This window comes from Melozone crissalis, unplaced genomic scaffold, assembly GCF_028551555.1.
Source record: "Melozone crissalis strain CALT ecotype California unplaced genomic scaffold, PUWL_Pcris_2 ptg000045l_1, whole genome shotgun sequence".
Taxonomy (NCBI): Eukaryota; Metazoa; Chordata; class Aves; order Passeriformes; family Passerellidae; genus Melozone; species Melozone crissalis.
The window spans coordinates 28,244,294-28,258,900 of record NW_026535823.1 but is presented as its reverse complement, the minus strand read 5'-3'; the positions used below and the strand labels follow the sequence as shown (position 1 = coordinate 28,258,900).

Below are 14,607 nucleotides of genomic sequence, written 5' to 3'. Positions count from 1 at the left end.
GGCTGGAGATGCCCTGGCCAGGAGGAGTGTGTTAACTCAGTATAATTGGGGGGATGGAGAGGGAAGTTGGAGCTGTAGCTGTCCCTCCATGTCAGGCATGATGTGGTGCTTTGAGTCAGCTCAAGGCAATGCCAGCTCAGAGACAATCTGGCTGCCAGCCTCTCTTCCACAGCCCTGGTGGGGCTGTCCTGCCTGGGGAGGAGTCATGGCCTGTGGGGTGACAACAATTTGGAAGCACTTGTGTCTTCTGGACCGTGTTGCAAGAATAATCCAGGCTCCTCAAAAACTTTATGCTTTTTCTCCTCACTACCCCCAAGAAAAGTTGCCTGCTCGTGAGATTTCATCCTTGAAGCTGTAAAACTCCTCTCTGTGGGAGCTGTGCCAAGACCTGCAGTCAGTTTAGAAGGCTCCAATGTATTTGTAAGTTCATGTTTGCTGCAGGCTGAGCTGCTAAGCCTTCCTGCAGGCCTGGAAATTCAAGCACTCAAGTCAAAAAGGACCGTGGGGAATTTCCTGTGCCTGTGCTCATTGCCCAAGCCAGGAAGCTGTTCCAGATGGTTGTACCCTGCACAGCTCTCCTGAGATCCCATCATCTGGCAGGAGCCTGGGCTGGTGCTGCCACAAGGGCAGTGGGACAGCTCTGGCTTGGGAAGGACGTGTGGAGACAGGAGACTTGCATGAAGATGAGACTTTCATTTCCCTCAAGCTTTAACTGTGCAGGGGTTTTCCATGACCAGCACGGGGATAAATGCAGTCAGCATGAGCTAGAGGTGAGTGCTTGTCTTCCAGCCTGGCAGCAGGGCCTCAGTTCCCTAAATCTCTGTTTACTCTGAGCTGTCTAATGCCCTGTTGCGAAACCACCTTCAGGACAAGAAGAATGAGAGAGTTTGCTGTTGGCTTTCACTGGGGGCTGGGGCAGAGGCTCAGCGCTGCCCTGCCAGTCCCTCCTGCCTGTGAGGTGCTCTCCTTGCTCTCCTGCCTCTGTTGGGTTTGTATCCTGGTAACTTTACCTGTGCTCAGGTGCAGAGAACTCCCTGCAGTCCCTGGAGCTCTGGAAACATGAACAAAACTCATCCCCAGGTACAGTTCTTCAGAGAAATCCTACATACAGCTGTTCCCTGAAGTGTTCTTGCCTGTCCTGTTTGCCTGACCTCTTTATCACTGCTTTCTCTGAGATTTTGAGTTGTTTCTCTGAGATTTTGAGCTGTTTCTACTTACCTTGATACAAAAGAGAAGAGTTGATATAAAGCACTGGGCTTGGTTGGTGCTTGTTTTACAAATGGGTAATTAAGGTTAAAAAGGGATAGGATTGATTGTTTTGGGAATTAAAGGTGGGCCATGTTTTCACCGAGGTAATTTTTGCTTGTGTGTAACAATAATGGGGTACATGAGGCATTCCTGGGTAAGATGTGAGAACTAGAAAGGTGAAGTTTGTGTGGCTGTGGGATTCTGTAAATCTCTTTTATCCCTTTCCTTCCAGAGAAACGGTGATGTAGCTACTTTTGGTTCAACAGAGTCCTTCTCTGGAAAAAGAGGTAATGAAGAAAATACAGAGTTCTATTATTAAAGTATAAATCAATGGAAACTATCAATGTAATATAAAATACAACCAGTATTTATGGTCTGTTTGGACTGATTTTCCCTCTTTTCTGTGTAGTGAAATGTCCAGACTATAAAATCAATAAACTTCAGCCGTTCTGTGTTGGCCTGGAGCTGGCAGACATATGTACAGTTGTATGATAGGTGATCCTTGTCTGTCACAGGCTCACAATGAGCTTGCTGTGGCCTTTCCCTATGTCTTAATAGCCAAACTTCAGTAAATTTTGCTCACGCTCTGAAGCATGAGGTGGAATCAAAGAGAACCAAATAGCAAGCCTGTAGTTCAGCTTGCAACATTTCATCAGCACCATTATTTTATACTCAAGTCTGTCTGTAATTGTTGTGCTTTGTAGTCAGAGGTGTTTTGTAGACACAGACATGCTGCAATTCACCATTTCTCTTCTGAGCTGAAATCTGGGTTTGCCTCTTGCTTGAGCATGACAGAGGGGGAGCTTGCTGGAATCAGGATCCTTTTGCTGTTGAGCAAAGGCTGTGCCTTCCCTTGAGTTTGAACACTAAAACAACTAAGTAAACACAAAGTACAGCTAATACAAATTAAGAATTCTTTAAGTTCCTGAAAGCTTTTTAAAATTCTAATTAAAAAATTTTTAAGTTCAGCTGTACCAACAGCAATTATTCAGGCAGGATTGCCTTAAGTGACTGGTTACTTGTTTCTGAGATGACCACACTGATATTTTTTGCTATTGGTGTGGGAATATGAAGGAATGGAGGGATATACCCTGTTGGTTTCGAGGCAGAGCTGCAGGTGCAGGTTGCTGAGGTGAGGGTGGGTGCCCTGTGCTGCCATTGTGTTGCTGTGATTGTGGGTTTGGCCTTTAGCTTCTGCAGTTGGTTTGATTTATGTCCCTGACTTTCTGAAAGGTGGAGGCCCTGGAAGGTTGCTGTGCCCTGGAGATGTTGTTAGGGAGGGGAAGGGCAGCTCTTCAGTTCCTTCTCACCATTCTGGGCTGATAGTCCAGCCTCATTTCATGGGAGTGGGAGTCCTAGCTGGGGCAGAAAGCCTGAAGTGCTGTAAAATGAAATCTTACCTCGTGGGGAATTTTGTTGTGGGCTCTTGGAGGGCACCTTCCCCAGCCTCACACCAGCTGCCCTGTTTCAGTGTCACTGCTGTCCCACAGGGGTTTGACCTTCATCCCCCTTCTCTGAGCCCACAGGATGAGCTCCATGGAGATGTGGGGCTTGTGCCATTCCACCCCAGGGCTCTGTAGCAGCAGCACAACTTCTTCCACACTGCAAGCAGCAAAATTCCCCACTAGGAGGTGTTTAATGGAGGAGTTTGGCTCTTAAACTCCACTCTCAACCCCTAACCCCCAGCAGCCCCTATGGAGAGACCCCCAAAACACCAGCCTCATGTCCCTGCACTGTTCCCCTCTGAAACACCCCAGACCCTTCCTCAGTCCCTCACTGTCTCTCTTGCCTCCCCCAGGGTGCTGCCATCCCTGTGGTGCCCGCCCTGGCTGCACACAGAGGCACCTCTGCATCTCTGCCCTGGCGCTGCTCGTCCTCGTGGCCGCCGTGGCCTCGGCGGTGGCAGCCCTGGCACTCCTGCCACGGGCACCAGGTTGGATCCCCAGAGGGGTTGGTTTGTTGGTAAGGGAGGCAGAAATGGTGCTGCATGAGCACAGCTGTACCAGCTTTGCTCAGCCCAAATGGCCGCCAGGCATTCCCTGCTCCACAGGGCTGGGATAACTCTGGCTAGCACTGTCATGCTTAAGACTGCTGGCGGGGTTTTCAGATTCTGCCATGAACCTACCAGAAATTAATTCTGGCCCCTGGTTATTTCCAGAACAAAAAATTAATTTCAGAATCCCACCTTTACTCCCCTTGATCTATTCCTCTTATCACAAAAATGCTGGAAAATAAAGGTTTTCTTGCTTTCCCCTCAGTGAACCGCCTCTGCATAGCCCCTAATAACAGGACAGGCTTCCTGTGTGACGACAGAGTGACTTGTGTCCCTGCCAGCTGGGTCTGTGACAGAGTCAGCAACTGCAGGAATGGAGAGGATGAGCAGGAGCAGCTCTGTGGTGAGTGGTTTTGTTGTGAGCATCCCCCCTGCACTGATCTTCCAGCTGTGAGACAGCAGCCAGGGTTCCTCTAACCCTGCTCTGTGCTTCTGGCTGCCTACAGGAGCAGACAGGCCTGGTAGAGCCTTTGTAGGGCAGATGCTGAGAGATGGCATTGACCAAAACTTAGCAGGAATACCAGGAATTAGAGACTTCAAGCTGATGTGATCTTCCTAGGATTTTTTTTAAACCATGATGTAGTTTTCCTCCATCAGTGAAGCTGTATGCCTTCGTGGGTAATTTATTGTTCAGTCACCCTGGGGAAAAAAAAATCAATAAAGCAGAAACCTGGGGCAGACTTCCTGTGTCCCACCACAGAGCTTCCCCATTTGTTCATGCTTGTTTGATACTGCAGGGGAAGTGTCCTGGCAGCAGCCTTTGGTGCCTGCCATCCCCATTTTAGCCATCCCCAGTTAAACTGGGGGAGTTTATCATGTCCTGTGTGTGCCCTTGCAGGTGACTTGCCCCACAGCCTCCCAGGATATCTGGTTTTCTACTGCAGCAATCCCAGATCCTGGGTTTATGCTGACCAGAGGTGCAACGGGATGAATGACTGCGGGGACTGCTCTGACGAGTCCTGGAGCTGTAAGTCTGTCTGTCTGCTGGCTCCTGTCTTTCTGCTCATGGATTGCAGCAGCTTCCACAGGTGTGGTGCTTGCGGATGCTGCTGGAAATGCCTGGAGGCTGGCACCCACCACTGAAACACAAAATAGCTGGGATGGGGTGTTAGTGTTGAGCCCTGCAGGCTCAGTCCCCTGGCTGCCGAGGCTTCTGTGTCAAAGCCTGGTGGCACCTGAGAGAGGAAAGGATCTGTGCTTTGCTCCCAGTCCCAAAAATTGCTCTTTCTCCGTGGCTTGCTGATGTGGAGCAGTTTCATCAGAATATGTGGCTGTTGTTAGTAGTAACCATTCAAACTGGCCTTTGGTAGCTGGTCAGCAGATGAGTGGGTCTCCAAGCTGTGCAGGAGCTGAGTCTTGCTAAAATGAGCAGCAGATTTGTTCCTAAGTCACCCCCATGGTTTTGGACAAAAAAACAAAAAGGAGGGGAAAAAATTGCAGTTAGTTGTTCCTCTGAGGATGGCCTCTCTGCCATGAAGGTCACTGCAATGTCACACTCTGGTTGTGACAGCACCAAGCCAGTGTCTGCTTTGGTGGGCCCACAGTCACAGGGTTGTCACCAGCAGCTTTTCTGCTAGGGGGATGAAAGGATTTGACCCATGGAAGGGAGGAGGGAGAGGGTCAGTGCAGCAGAAGCATTTCAGTTCCCTCTTTTGTGTCCTTCCAGCAGCTGCCTGTCCCCCGTGTGGGCAGGAGTGGTGGAGCTGCATCTCCGTGCACTTCGAGTTCTGCTCCTGCATCCCCCGGAGGCTGTGCCGGGATGGAATCCAGCACTGCCTGGGCTGGTCCGACGAGTTCCTCTGCCCAGCCTGAATCCTGGCGCCCATCCCTGCTGGGGACAGCAGGGCGCTTCCCACACCTCACCCTGGAGCCTCGGGTCCTGCCCTGCACCTGCTTGGGGAGCTCCAGGCCGAGCAAATCCCCCTCAGAGCGCGGTGACACCGACAGATCCCCCTGACAGCGCGGTGACACTGACAGATCCCCCTCACAGCGCGGTGACATGGACAGATCCCCCTGACAGCGCGGTGACACCGACAGATCCCCCTCACAGCGCGGTGACATGGACAGATCCCCCTCACAGCGCGGTGACATGGACAGATCCCCCTGACAGCGCGGTGACACTGACAGATCCCCCTCACAGCGCGGTGACACCGACAGATCCCCCTCACAGCGCGGTGACATGGACAGATCCCCCTCACAGTGCAGTGACACCAGCAGGGCCTGTGGCAGACCTCAGCTGGACGAACACTGGCTGTGGGACAGCTGCCAGGAGGCTGTGCCATGTCAAGGGGACATTTCCTTCATGGGCAGCACTGGGTTGGATGCTGGGCTGGGGAGGCTTCACCAGCTACGGCTGGCACTGCCTGGGCCAGGGATTCCTCCTCTCTGGACATCCCAGGGCCTCTGCAGGCATCCATACTGAGAGCTGCCCCGAGCAGCAGGAGCTGAGTGAGGCTCCATAGGCCTGATCTTCGCTGGTTCTTCTGTTTGTGTTCAAAACACATCTGCAGGTGCTTTCAGCAGTGGCTTTGAGGGCTCTGATGCTCCTAGGACACTTCCTTGGGAATGCTGTGCTGGGAGTGACACCGTGGGGAGCTGCTGCTCAGGCCACCTCCTGCATCAAACCTCTTCTCAAACCATGAAGGCCAACACAGGGAGTGTAATGGCATGGAAAACTGGAGAAGTTTCAGGATTTGGGAGGGATAAATCATGTCCCTGTGACAGAGTAGCTGTCCCTGACAGCCATGGCAGGGAACCAGCATGTAAATAACCTGATCTTCCCTGAGGGCTGTGCAGTTTTGCAGCAGCAGGCTGAGAACAGCCATGGAGCTGGGATGCGTCTCACTGAAGCTGGCAAAGAAAGGAGGAAAAGGAAGTGTCAGCCTTGGAGCAGAGAGCAGCAGAAAATCGAGTGCAGCTCCCAGGGTGGTGTGGGATGGCACTGGATCTGTTTGCTGCTTGTTTTGTTCCTCTGCCAGCAGGGCACAGTCAGGCAGCCAAGCCTTCCAAGCAGTCCTCAGGATATAGGTGTGGACATGACACTGAAATTGAAAAAGATGAGGTTTTCTCTGCTCCTTTGAAAATCTCATCTGTGTCTAAAACATCGAGGAAAACCCCACATTTACAGTGAGTATTCTTACTTTTCTAGGCCCCAAAAAAATCCCATGAGGTGATCTTCTTCCCATTGCCACCTCAGGTCATAGATATTTAAAAATAAACCCCTGTTCCCTCATTTCTTCTCAGTCCTGTGATCTGCAGCTCTGCCTGTCACTGTAACTCAGATCAATGGTGAATGTTGCCTCTAATTTGTCACTGGGATACAGCTGGAAATCTGAGAGATCTTTTTATAAATAGCTTTACAGTATTGTGACTCACACTCTGCCTGGAATGAGATGGCAAAACTCTGCATGGGGGAATGGTAAAGCTGCTTTTACTCACCTGTCTCTCTCCAGGCCTGGCCAGAATGCACAACTTGTTTTCTCTCTGTGCCTGTAAAATGTCATCCCAGTGCAGTAAGGATTGTTTAAAAAAAAAAAATATATAGGAACCCTTATGCTCAGGACCCAGGTAAGGGGTTTGGTAAAATTAGGATTGGTAAAAAAATGTGCATCTCTCCATGGTCAGATCAGCATATCTCCAATGGTGGAAGGGATGGCCAAAAATTCCATGGTGGCAATTGCACCAGAGACAGCTTGAGGGGGAAGATTGCACATCTTCCTCCCCACTGAGCCACTGTTTTGAATCACAGTTTGTGCCATAATTTGTCTCAGCAGAGAGCTGATGTAGTTGTCAGGGGAAGGTATTAATAGCCTTGAGTTTCTGGGAAAAGAAATTAGGATTTGAATGCAAGTGTGCCTGTTTTGTTTGTGTGTAGTCCTTTTTTGAGGAAAATTCAGCACTAAGGAAAAGACAAAGGGGTTTTGTTCCTTATGCATTTCTGAGCTGAAGTTCATTTTCTTGGCCTCTTCATGGTTTCCAAGGATGTGCTGCTTTTTCTTGGTGATGAATTATGGTAGACAACAGTGTAAAAGGAAGAAGCACTATAGGGGAAACCTGGAGAAAATCCTTGGTCTCCTGAGGCCCAAGAGGACAATGATGAGCACTGTGCTCCTCAGCCAGTTGTGATGGAAACACTCAGGGCAGGGATTCAGTGTTTAACAGTTACCTGCAGCATTAGAGCTGCACACACCAACACAGAACAGCTCTGAGTGTCCAGGTGATTTACAGCTGATCTGCATAATTAATATTTGAATTATAAACGCCCCTCAGTGTTGTCAGATGGAGAACCACAGTTAGTGTATTGCAGGCACGCTGAAAATGGGTTTTAAACCACAGGATGATCTCAAATGCAGTGAATTTGCTTGTAAGGGAGAACAAATTACAACTGCAGAGCATAATCTCTACAGTAACCTCATTTCCTGGGCTAAAATGAGAAAGAAAAGGGACTTGTGTTCCACTTTGTGCTTCTGCAATGGCTGTTGCTGAGGTGTTGCTGCCTCTGCCTCCCTTCCCAGAGGTCTGTGCTTATCCTTTGTGCTCCCTCCCTCTGCACAGCCCCACCAGCACAGCCTGGTGCTTTCAGGCTGAGGTTTCTGTTCTAGCAGCACTGTAAACATCCCACGGCACTGACAACCCAAGTGCAGCCTCATTTCAGATGAGCTGCAGTGATTTGTGTCCTGCCCCTCGAGAAGCAGGAGAGCAGCAGGGATGGGAGCAGCTGTTTTGGTGAAAAACACTTTTATCAGAAGAGTTAGTTAAGGATGACAACAAAAACTTTATTTGAAAAAATTATTATGTATTGAAAATATACAGTAGCATTACCAACCTTCTTGTCTCTATCCCTCCCCCAGCACAGGCTACCCCACAGGCATGTCACAGCAACCAGATTTAACAGTACTTTGTCACTCCCTCTCAATATGTCCAAATCCTGTCATCAGCAAGAGAACAACAAACAAAAGACCCACTTCTTTCTGACTCAGTAGGTATTTAACAAATCCCAGTCCTCCACAGTGAGGCACAGATGCTTCTGTTTGGAAGTCCTTTCTCTCTCTTGTTCAGCCAAAGCTCTTTTTTTATTGTTCTTTAATTCATGGCTGCCTGCAACCTCCTTTTTCAAAGGTAAATGGCAATTTTCAATGTTTTCTTTATAAAACTGCAAGTTTCCAGATGCTTTAGTTTCTGGCTCCACCAGTGTGCATTTGACTACTTCCTCTATTCTGTGTGTCTTGCCATCTACAAGCAAAAATATCAAGTTTAGATTTTGGGAAAAACAGAATTATGCTGTAAAATGCAGAACTTTGTGGTACAAACTGTTTTGGCCAAGCCAACTTGGAAATGTGCACAGGAAAAAAAAAATCATTTATATTTTGGACTCAGAATATTAAGGAAAAAACTCAGTTGTTATATGAGCTGTACTTGAATTATCCACAAGTTTAACAAATGAAAAAACTCAACTACATTGTAATGCAGTTACACAAAGGGCTGGAACTTCACATCTGAGATACTATTTGTACTATAACCCAAAAAAGTGTGGGAATAGTCCCTGTAGAAAAGAAAATAAATCAACTCTGTGGTGTCCATGCAGTTACGTACAGAAGTGAAGAGCTGTTACTCTGGATCTCAGGTTGTCCTGGGGCTTCATGGCCTCCAAAACTGCCTGCTCCCACTGCAGAACTGTCTGAAAGAACAAAAGAAGCAGTTCAAATGTCTTGCAAAACTTACAGAAATATCATTGGAAACAACTCCATCCCTCGTTCTTTCCTATTCAGCAATTTTGTATTCTATATGGCAAAATTTTATAGAGTAAGACAGGTTTAACCCCCCCTTACCTGCTCTGCCCATCCCTCTGTTTTGCAGTTACTGTGATCAAATTCTTTCAGAGGCACTTTTGAGTGAACCAGGCCTATCTGCATTTGAAGCCGCTTTATAACAGCATCAACATCCTGGGGAAAAAGGGACATAAAGCAGTCAGAGGGCAAGAATTTTATTACACTTGTCCAGTAAACTTCTTCTGATGGTTTTTACCTTGAGACCTGTGCCAGAAATGTCCAAACAATTCAGTTTCTTGAAAGAAAGAAGGTATCCAATTCCCACATCTGTGATTTTAGGGTTACCTGTAAGGCCAAGTAAAGTTAATTAAGTTGCATGACGTGGAAAAAGATTATCAAAACACCAAGGAAGTATTTGTTCCAAAAGCTAATACTGGAACAAGACTGACTTTCCCCCTCTAATTATCAAAATGGAAACATTTACAACACAAATTCTCAAACTACTAAAAATATTTATGTAAGTAGCAAATGCCTGAGACCTCAGGTGTGCCCTGTGCCTTCCAGGAGGCTGCTGGTCAAATCTGGGGCTGGCTCATAGGAATCAACAAATTAATGGTATTCCTTCAGTGGAAGGAATCCTTAAGGAGGATAAATTCTTTATCAGAAAGGACACAGGTTCTCTCTGTTGTGGGACATGGAGCACTTACAGGACAAGTCCAGCACCAGCAGATTGTCCAGCCCCTTTTTCAGCACACGGACGGGCGCTGTCATCCTGCGCAGGCCGGCGTCTGACAGGGAGTTGTCCTTCAGGAGAAGCCTCTTCACACTGCCAGCACAGGTACAAACACAGAGTTTATGGTCATTATTCCTGAGAGTTTTGCAAAATGTCCCAAAACTCTGTGTCAGAAGGGTCATCCTGTGCCAAGCCCTCCAGGCTCACTGTAAAAAGCAGTGAGGAAGGAGCCTGGGTTAGCAGGAGTAACAAATATCTTTATATTTCCCTGCTAGCTCAACAGAAGCACTGCTTGAGCAGCAATTCCCACAGCTCCAGTGACAAACTGATCCTAGAGCCAAACATTTGCCAACAGAGACAATAAGCTTCTTTATACCCTGAAGTTCTTTATACCAGGGCTGCCAAACTGAAATGCACTCAAAACTAAGAAAAAATGCTTGGCAAACTGAGAGAGGGCAGATTCGATAAGTGATCATAAGCAGTGATTTCAAGAAAATAATGAGGTCTTACAGCACTGATTAACAAAACTCAGGGAAAAACATCAAATTGAAGTGCTCTCTTCAGAGCACTTCAAGATAAACCTTGATGCAAAATGCACCAAAATCTTACAGCAACATAATATCCTTAATTAGCAGTCATCCTACCTAATGCTTCCAAAATTATCTACTTGTCATTTTTTGGTACCAAACAAAATTACAAGATTTACTGTTTTGAGATGTTAACTAACCAAATAATCAACATCCTGCTTGCAGAAATCTTCATGGAGAACACTAGTTTGGTTAAAAATTTGGCTGATAAAGTTCTCCCTTAAAAATAGGGAGAATTGTTCCAAATGTGAAAGATGCATTTCTTACCCTGACCATGAAAATTACAAAAAGTTGATATAAAATATGAGACAGTAAGTTGTCTTGCATCATTTTAGTACTTTTTATGATTATGTGCTTTGTGTACAATAAATTCTGTATTTTGTTTAGCTACAGAACAGGTTTTATGAACAACCAAAATCTTCAACCTTACACTCTGCAGCCTGTGAAACTTCCCTTTAAAGTCTCAGCCTGATTCTTTGAACTGCTTAGTGGTAGGAAAGAAAGTGTCATTTTTAGCTCAAGGAATTGGTACCTAGACAGGGCCTCTTTGGTGAGGTGTTCCAGCAGCTCATGTTCATCTCCAAGTTTACAGCAGGAGAGATCCAAACACGTCAGCTCCCGGAAAGACTTAATTTCTTCAAGCTTTTCAGAGATAACCAGGTATCTGCAAAGCCAAAAAAAGAGAAAAAAAGCCGTGAGTGCTCAGGCATGTAAGGAGGTGTCTACATCCCCAAGTGTCATAAGCACAAAGCACTCGTTTCTGCTAAGTACTATGTGAAAATTGACAGAAATTACCCAGCTGCACTAAGCACCTCTTTATGTGCAGCTGGCACACAACATGTCTGAATTCTTCTCCTTAGATCTGTCATGGTTTTGATTCGATGCAAAATACTGGACTAACAAGACTTCAACTTGCAAATATTGCTATTAGGAGCTTCTTTACAGATTATTGCTGTATTATTTCAGGATAATGCAAAATATCCCAGTTTATCATAAGTCAGCTTCACAAACTGCTCTTCCTCCTTGTCTATGAAGGGTATAGACAAACCCACATTCATCCAGGCTTAAAATCCACCTCAAACGTGGATTTTAAACAGGACAGGACAGCTTGTCAGTGGCAAAATTTTATTTTTTATATATGTCAATAAAATGCTTGACTAGGGGTAGAAGTCCAGGACTGGCCAGAGCTGTGGCTACACCCTAGGCAGCAGTTACTCAGTGGTTTTGTTTTTTTTTTTTAGCTGTGCTGGTTCCCTGCTCTGATTCACTCAGCAGCCACGCAAACATCTGTGCTGGAGCCATTCAGGAGGAGGCTCAGAGATGGGAACAAACCACTGAAGAATGGCAGGCATGAGTATGCAGTAATGAGCACGTAGCCCTCAGCACCTCCCTGCAGTCACCTCTTGCTGCCCCTGTGGCTCCAAATTCACTGATCTCTCCTGAATTTACCTCGTATTCCCCATGGCAAGACACACCCTGAGGCCAGCAAATTCACTGCATAGACTGGGGGTGATTTTTAATTTGATCCCTGCAGGAACACCTCTTTGTCCATGCAAATAAGAGGACCTTAATATCCTCCCAGGGTAATTTTACCCATCAAACCACCCCCCCTCACACCCCTTGCCTGTGCAATTTGGGTCTGCAAAAAGCACAACGTACAGTCAGAGCATAAGCCAGTTCTTGAGAGAGATTATTAGCTGTTAGGGTTCTGGAGAGAAGAGTGGGCTCTTTTAGAAATAAAATTCATCAGAAAACGCCTTAATGCCTCACTTCCTGGATTTCAAAGACTTGATACTTAACTCAGCTTTCTGTAATGGCAAAGGATGCCAGAAGTAGCTTAATTTCTAAATTAAGCCCATAAAATTATCTGTGCTAGAGATAAAAAGGGAGTAGGTTTAAAGGATAAAACAAAGGATAATTGACTTCTACTCAAACATTCCTACTGTGCTCAGAACACCCTTGGCACTTCAGATGAATATGCCAGTACTTTGATTTTAAACTGGATAAACCATCCCTTTTTCAAGTGTAAAGATGGAAGAGAACAGTTCTATTACTGGGAAGGACTTCAGTAGGAGCAAGGCTTTAAAAACATAATCCAGTTTTAAACTTGGCAAGACTCTTTCAGTTAAAGATGTGGGCATTGAGAAGATGGAAAAACTGTAATCAGGACCTTGTTACAGTACATTCAATATGGGGGTGGCAACGACAATAAAATAAGGTAAAACCTGCCTGATTTCAAAGCCTGAAACTTACCCACAAGTCTGTATCTTCTTCTGAGCCCCCAAAATGAGACATGACAGCAAGCTTATATAGTTGGTAAACCTGAACAATTTGCAAGGGTGTATTTTATCTGTACAGTCAGCTAAGTGTGCTGAAAAGCTTTTAAACAGCAATTACAGAAACATCCCATGAAATGCCTGAGAAGGCACTAAGCACACGGATTTCCACAGAACTGCTGATTATTATTGTTAAAAATAGTTGCAGGTTTAATCCTCCACATAAGATCCCCTGTTGGTTAAAAGAGATGTAGTCTGTCACCTCTGTTATGATTTTTATCTTAAAATGAAACCTACAGCTGCACTTGTAGGAAAGGTATGGGATGAAAGGCAGCAAGCACAAGAATCAGATAAGGCTCAGGGCATTTCATTAAAATTAGGTGGTGTTGTAAGCCCAAAATGTATTTTTAATTTAATTTAGGGGAAGCTTGAAGTGTGCTAGCAGAAGACAAGATTGTTAGGGGACACACTTACCTGTTCCGCAAGCACAGTGAGCACAGCACCAAACTGCCATAGGCTTCAGTGAACTTCTGCAGAGCTCTCAGTCCTGTCACTGGCTCTGTGAACTTTTGTCTCGCTTCTGCTGCTGAAAAGAGCTTTTCAGCAATCTGCTCTGGGAAACCAATCAACGAGTCAATGTGATCTACATTGTCAGAAATGTAACCCAGCACGAGGCTGAAGAGGGACTTGGCCGAGTAGCGGAGGTTCCCCTCCTTGGTGTACGTGAAGATGAAATGATCAGTCCTCTGCCTCCTTGCCCTATCATCCTCCCTGTTCATGCACAGCTCCACTGAAAAAGTTCTGGAAAACAGACTAAAAGGTCTTGCTTTGGGAGTGACATTCTGTACGCCGCCTGCACCCCGATTTACCACATGCAGCTTCCCATTTTCACGCACGTATATTGGCCCAGTATCCAAATGGCTTTCTGAGTGGAGACAGTACGACATTCCCCTCGACCAGCTCTGCAAAAGCAAATCACAGACAGGTGAACAACAGCCACAGAGGAAAACATGACCCAGGGAAGCCCCTAAAGCTGGCAGTTCCCCTTAGAGCCCTGAGCATGGCCACGTAGCAAGGAGGGCAGGCTGTGTGGAGCAGGGCTGTGAGCTGCCTGCCACACACCCCATCCGAGTGGGAACCGGCCCCCGGGCTGGCTGAGAGGCCCGGGATGGATCCCAGGTCCGGGATGGAGATGGGGCAGTGGGAGAGGGGCTGGGGTTGAGTGGGAAGTGCCCCCACAACCAGGCCTGGCTCTGCTGCAGGCAGGAGCGGGGGGAGGAGGAGGAAGAGGAGGGCACATGTCTGACTGCAGCTGGGCAATGGAGCCTGCTGGAAGCTCCCTCCCTGGCAGGGTGGGAATCTCCCGGTGCCCCTTCCCCAGCCGGTGCCGGGGGGCTCTGGCTGGTGAGCAGGGTCCTGGCAGGGGGCAGGAGAGCCCGGAACTGCCATGGCGAGGGGCAGGGCAGGGACGGGATCCTCTCAGCTCCCGGCCTGCGGGGCTGGCGATCGGGTCCTGCGGGGCGGGAGGGGACCGGGCCCTGCCCGAGGGGGGCCGGGGGTACCGGAAAGGATGGGGAGGCGGGTGCGAAGGGATGGAGTCCAACCCGGAGAGGGGTTGGGGCTACGCTGGGAAAGGTCTGTGAAGGGATCGGGTTGTGCCCGGGGCTGAGCGCGCCGTGAGCGGGCACAGCCCCGAGGGGCGTCAGGGGAAGGGGCATGAGGGGAAGGGCACAAGGGGAGGGGGCACAGGGCGAAGGGTCCCCGCCCGGGCAGGGAGGCCAGAATCCCGCTCGTTCCCCGATCCCCCCTCATCCCACCTACCTGCCCCGGGAGGGGCCGCGCCGTCAGCCGGGCCGGGGCTCGGAGCTCCCGCCGCCCGTCCCGCAGCGCCCGCGGGCGGCGGGCGGCGGGCGGGGCCGCGCGGGGGGCGGGCGGCGGGCGG

The 14,607-nt window shown here is 48.1% G+C and overlaps 2 protein-coding genes across 2 annotated transcripts; one reads left to right on the top strand and one right to left on the bottom strand.

Annotated features, from left to right (window-relative positions):
• The first annotated feature begins 1,059 nt into the window (after nucleotides 1–1,059).
• Nucleotides 1,060–5,136, top strand: LDLRAD1 (low density lipoprotein receptor class A domain containing 1). The gene is made up of 6 exons (XM_054286231.1): nucleotides 1,060–1,080; nucleotides 1,481–1,535; nucleotides 3,047–3,181; nucleotides 3,507–3,644; nucleotides 4,140–4,268; nucleotides 4,968–5,136. The coding sequence occupies exons 1-6, from the start codon at nucleotides 1,060–1,062 to the stop codon at nucleotides 5,111–5,113; spliced, it is 624 nt and encodes a 207-aa protein (XP_054142206.1). The 3' UTR covers nucleotides 5,114–5,136.
• A 2,919-nt stretch (nucleotides 5,137–8,055) lies between these two features.
• On the bottom strand, nucleotides 8,056–14,555 carry LRRC42 (leucine rich repeat containing 42). The gene is made up of 8 exons (XM_054285794.1): nucleotides 14,487–14,555; nucleotides 13,140–13,627; nucleotides 10,922–11,053; nucleotides 9,777–9,895; nucleotides 9,326–9,414; nucleotides 9,130–9,243; nucleotides 8,894–8,978; nucleotides 8,056–8,533 (listed from the first exon to the last, which is right to left on the bottom strand). Exons 2-8 carry the CDS (start codon nucleotides 13,610–13,612, stop codon nucleotides 8,277–8,279), a joined length of 1,269 nt encoding a protein of 422 aa, XP_054141769.1. The 5' UTR covers nucleotides 13,613–13,627; nucleotides 14,487–14,555; the 3' UTR covers nucleotides 8,056–8,276.
• Between the last annotated feature and the right edge of the window lie 52 nt (nucleotides 14,556–14,607).

Bases quoted from the DNA above. Each gene is read 5' to 3' on its own strand.
- LRRC42 (XM_054285794.1), bottom strand. From the start codon at position 13,612: ATGTCGTACTGTCTCCACTCAGAAAGCCATTTGGATACTGGGCCAATA. The intron at 11,054-13,139 runs GTAAGTGTGTCC...TTGGCTTTGCAG, and splicing joins TCACTGTGCTTGCGGAACAG to ATACCTGGTTATCTCTGAAA. The intron at 8,979-9,129 runs GTAAGGGGGGGT...TTGTTCTTTCAG, and splicing joins CAGAGGGATGGGCAGAGCAG to ACAGTTCTGCAGTGGGAGCA.
- LDLRAD1 (XM_054286231.1), top strand. From the start codon at position 1,060: ATGAACAAAACTCATCCCCAG. The intron at 1,081-1,480 runs GTACAGTTCTTC...CTTTCCTTCCAG, and splicing joins TGAACAAAACTCATCCCCAG to AGAAACGGTGATGTAGCTAC. The intron at 3,182-3,506 runs GTTGGATCCCCA...CTTTCCCCTCAG, and splicing joins ACTCCTGCCACGGGCACCAG to TGAACCGCCTCTGCATAGCC.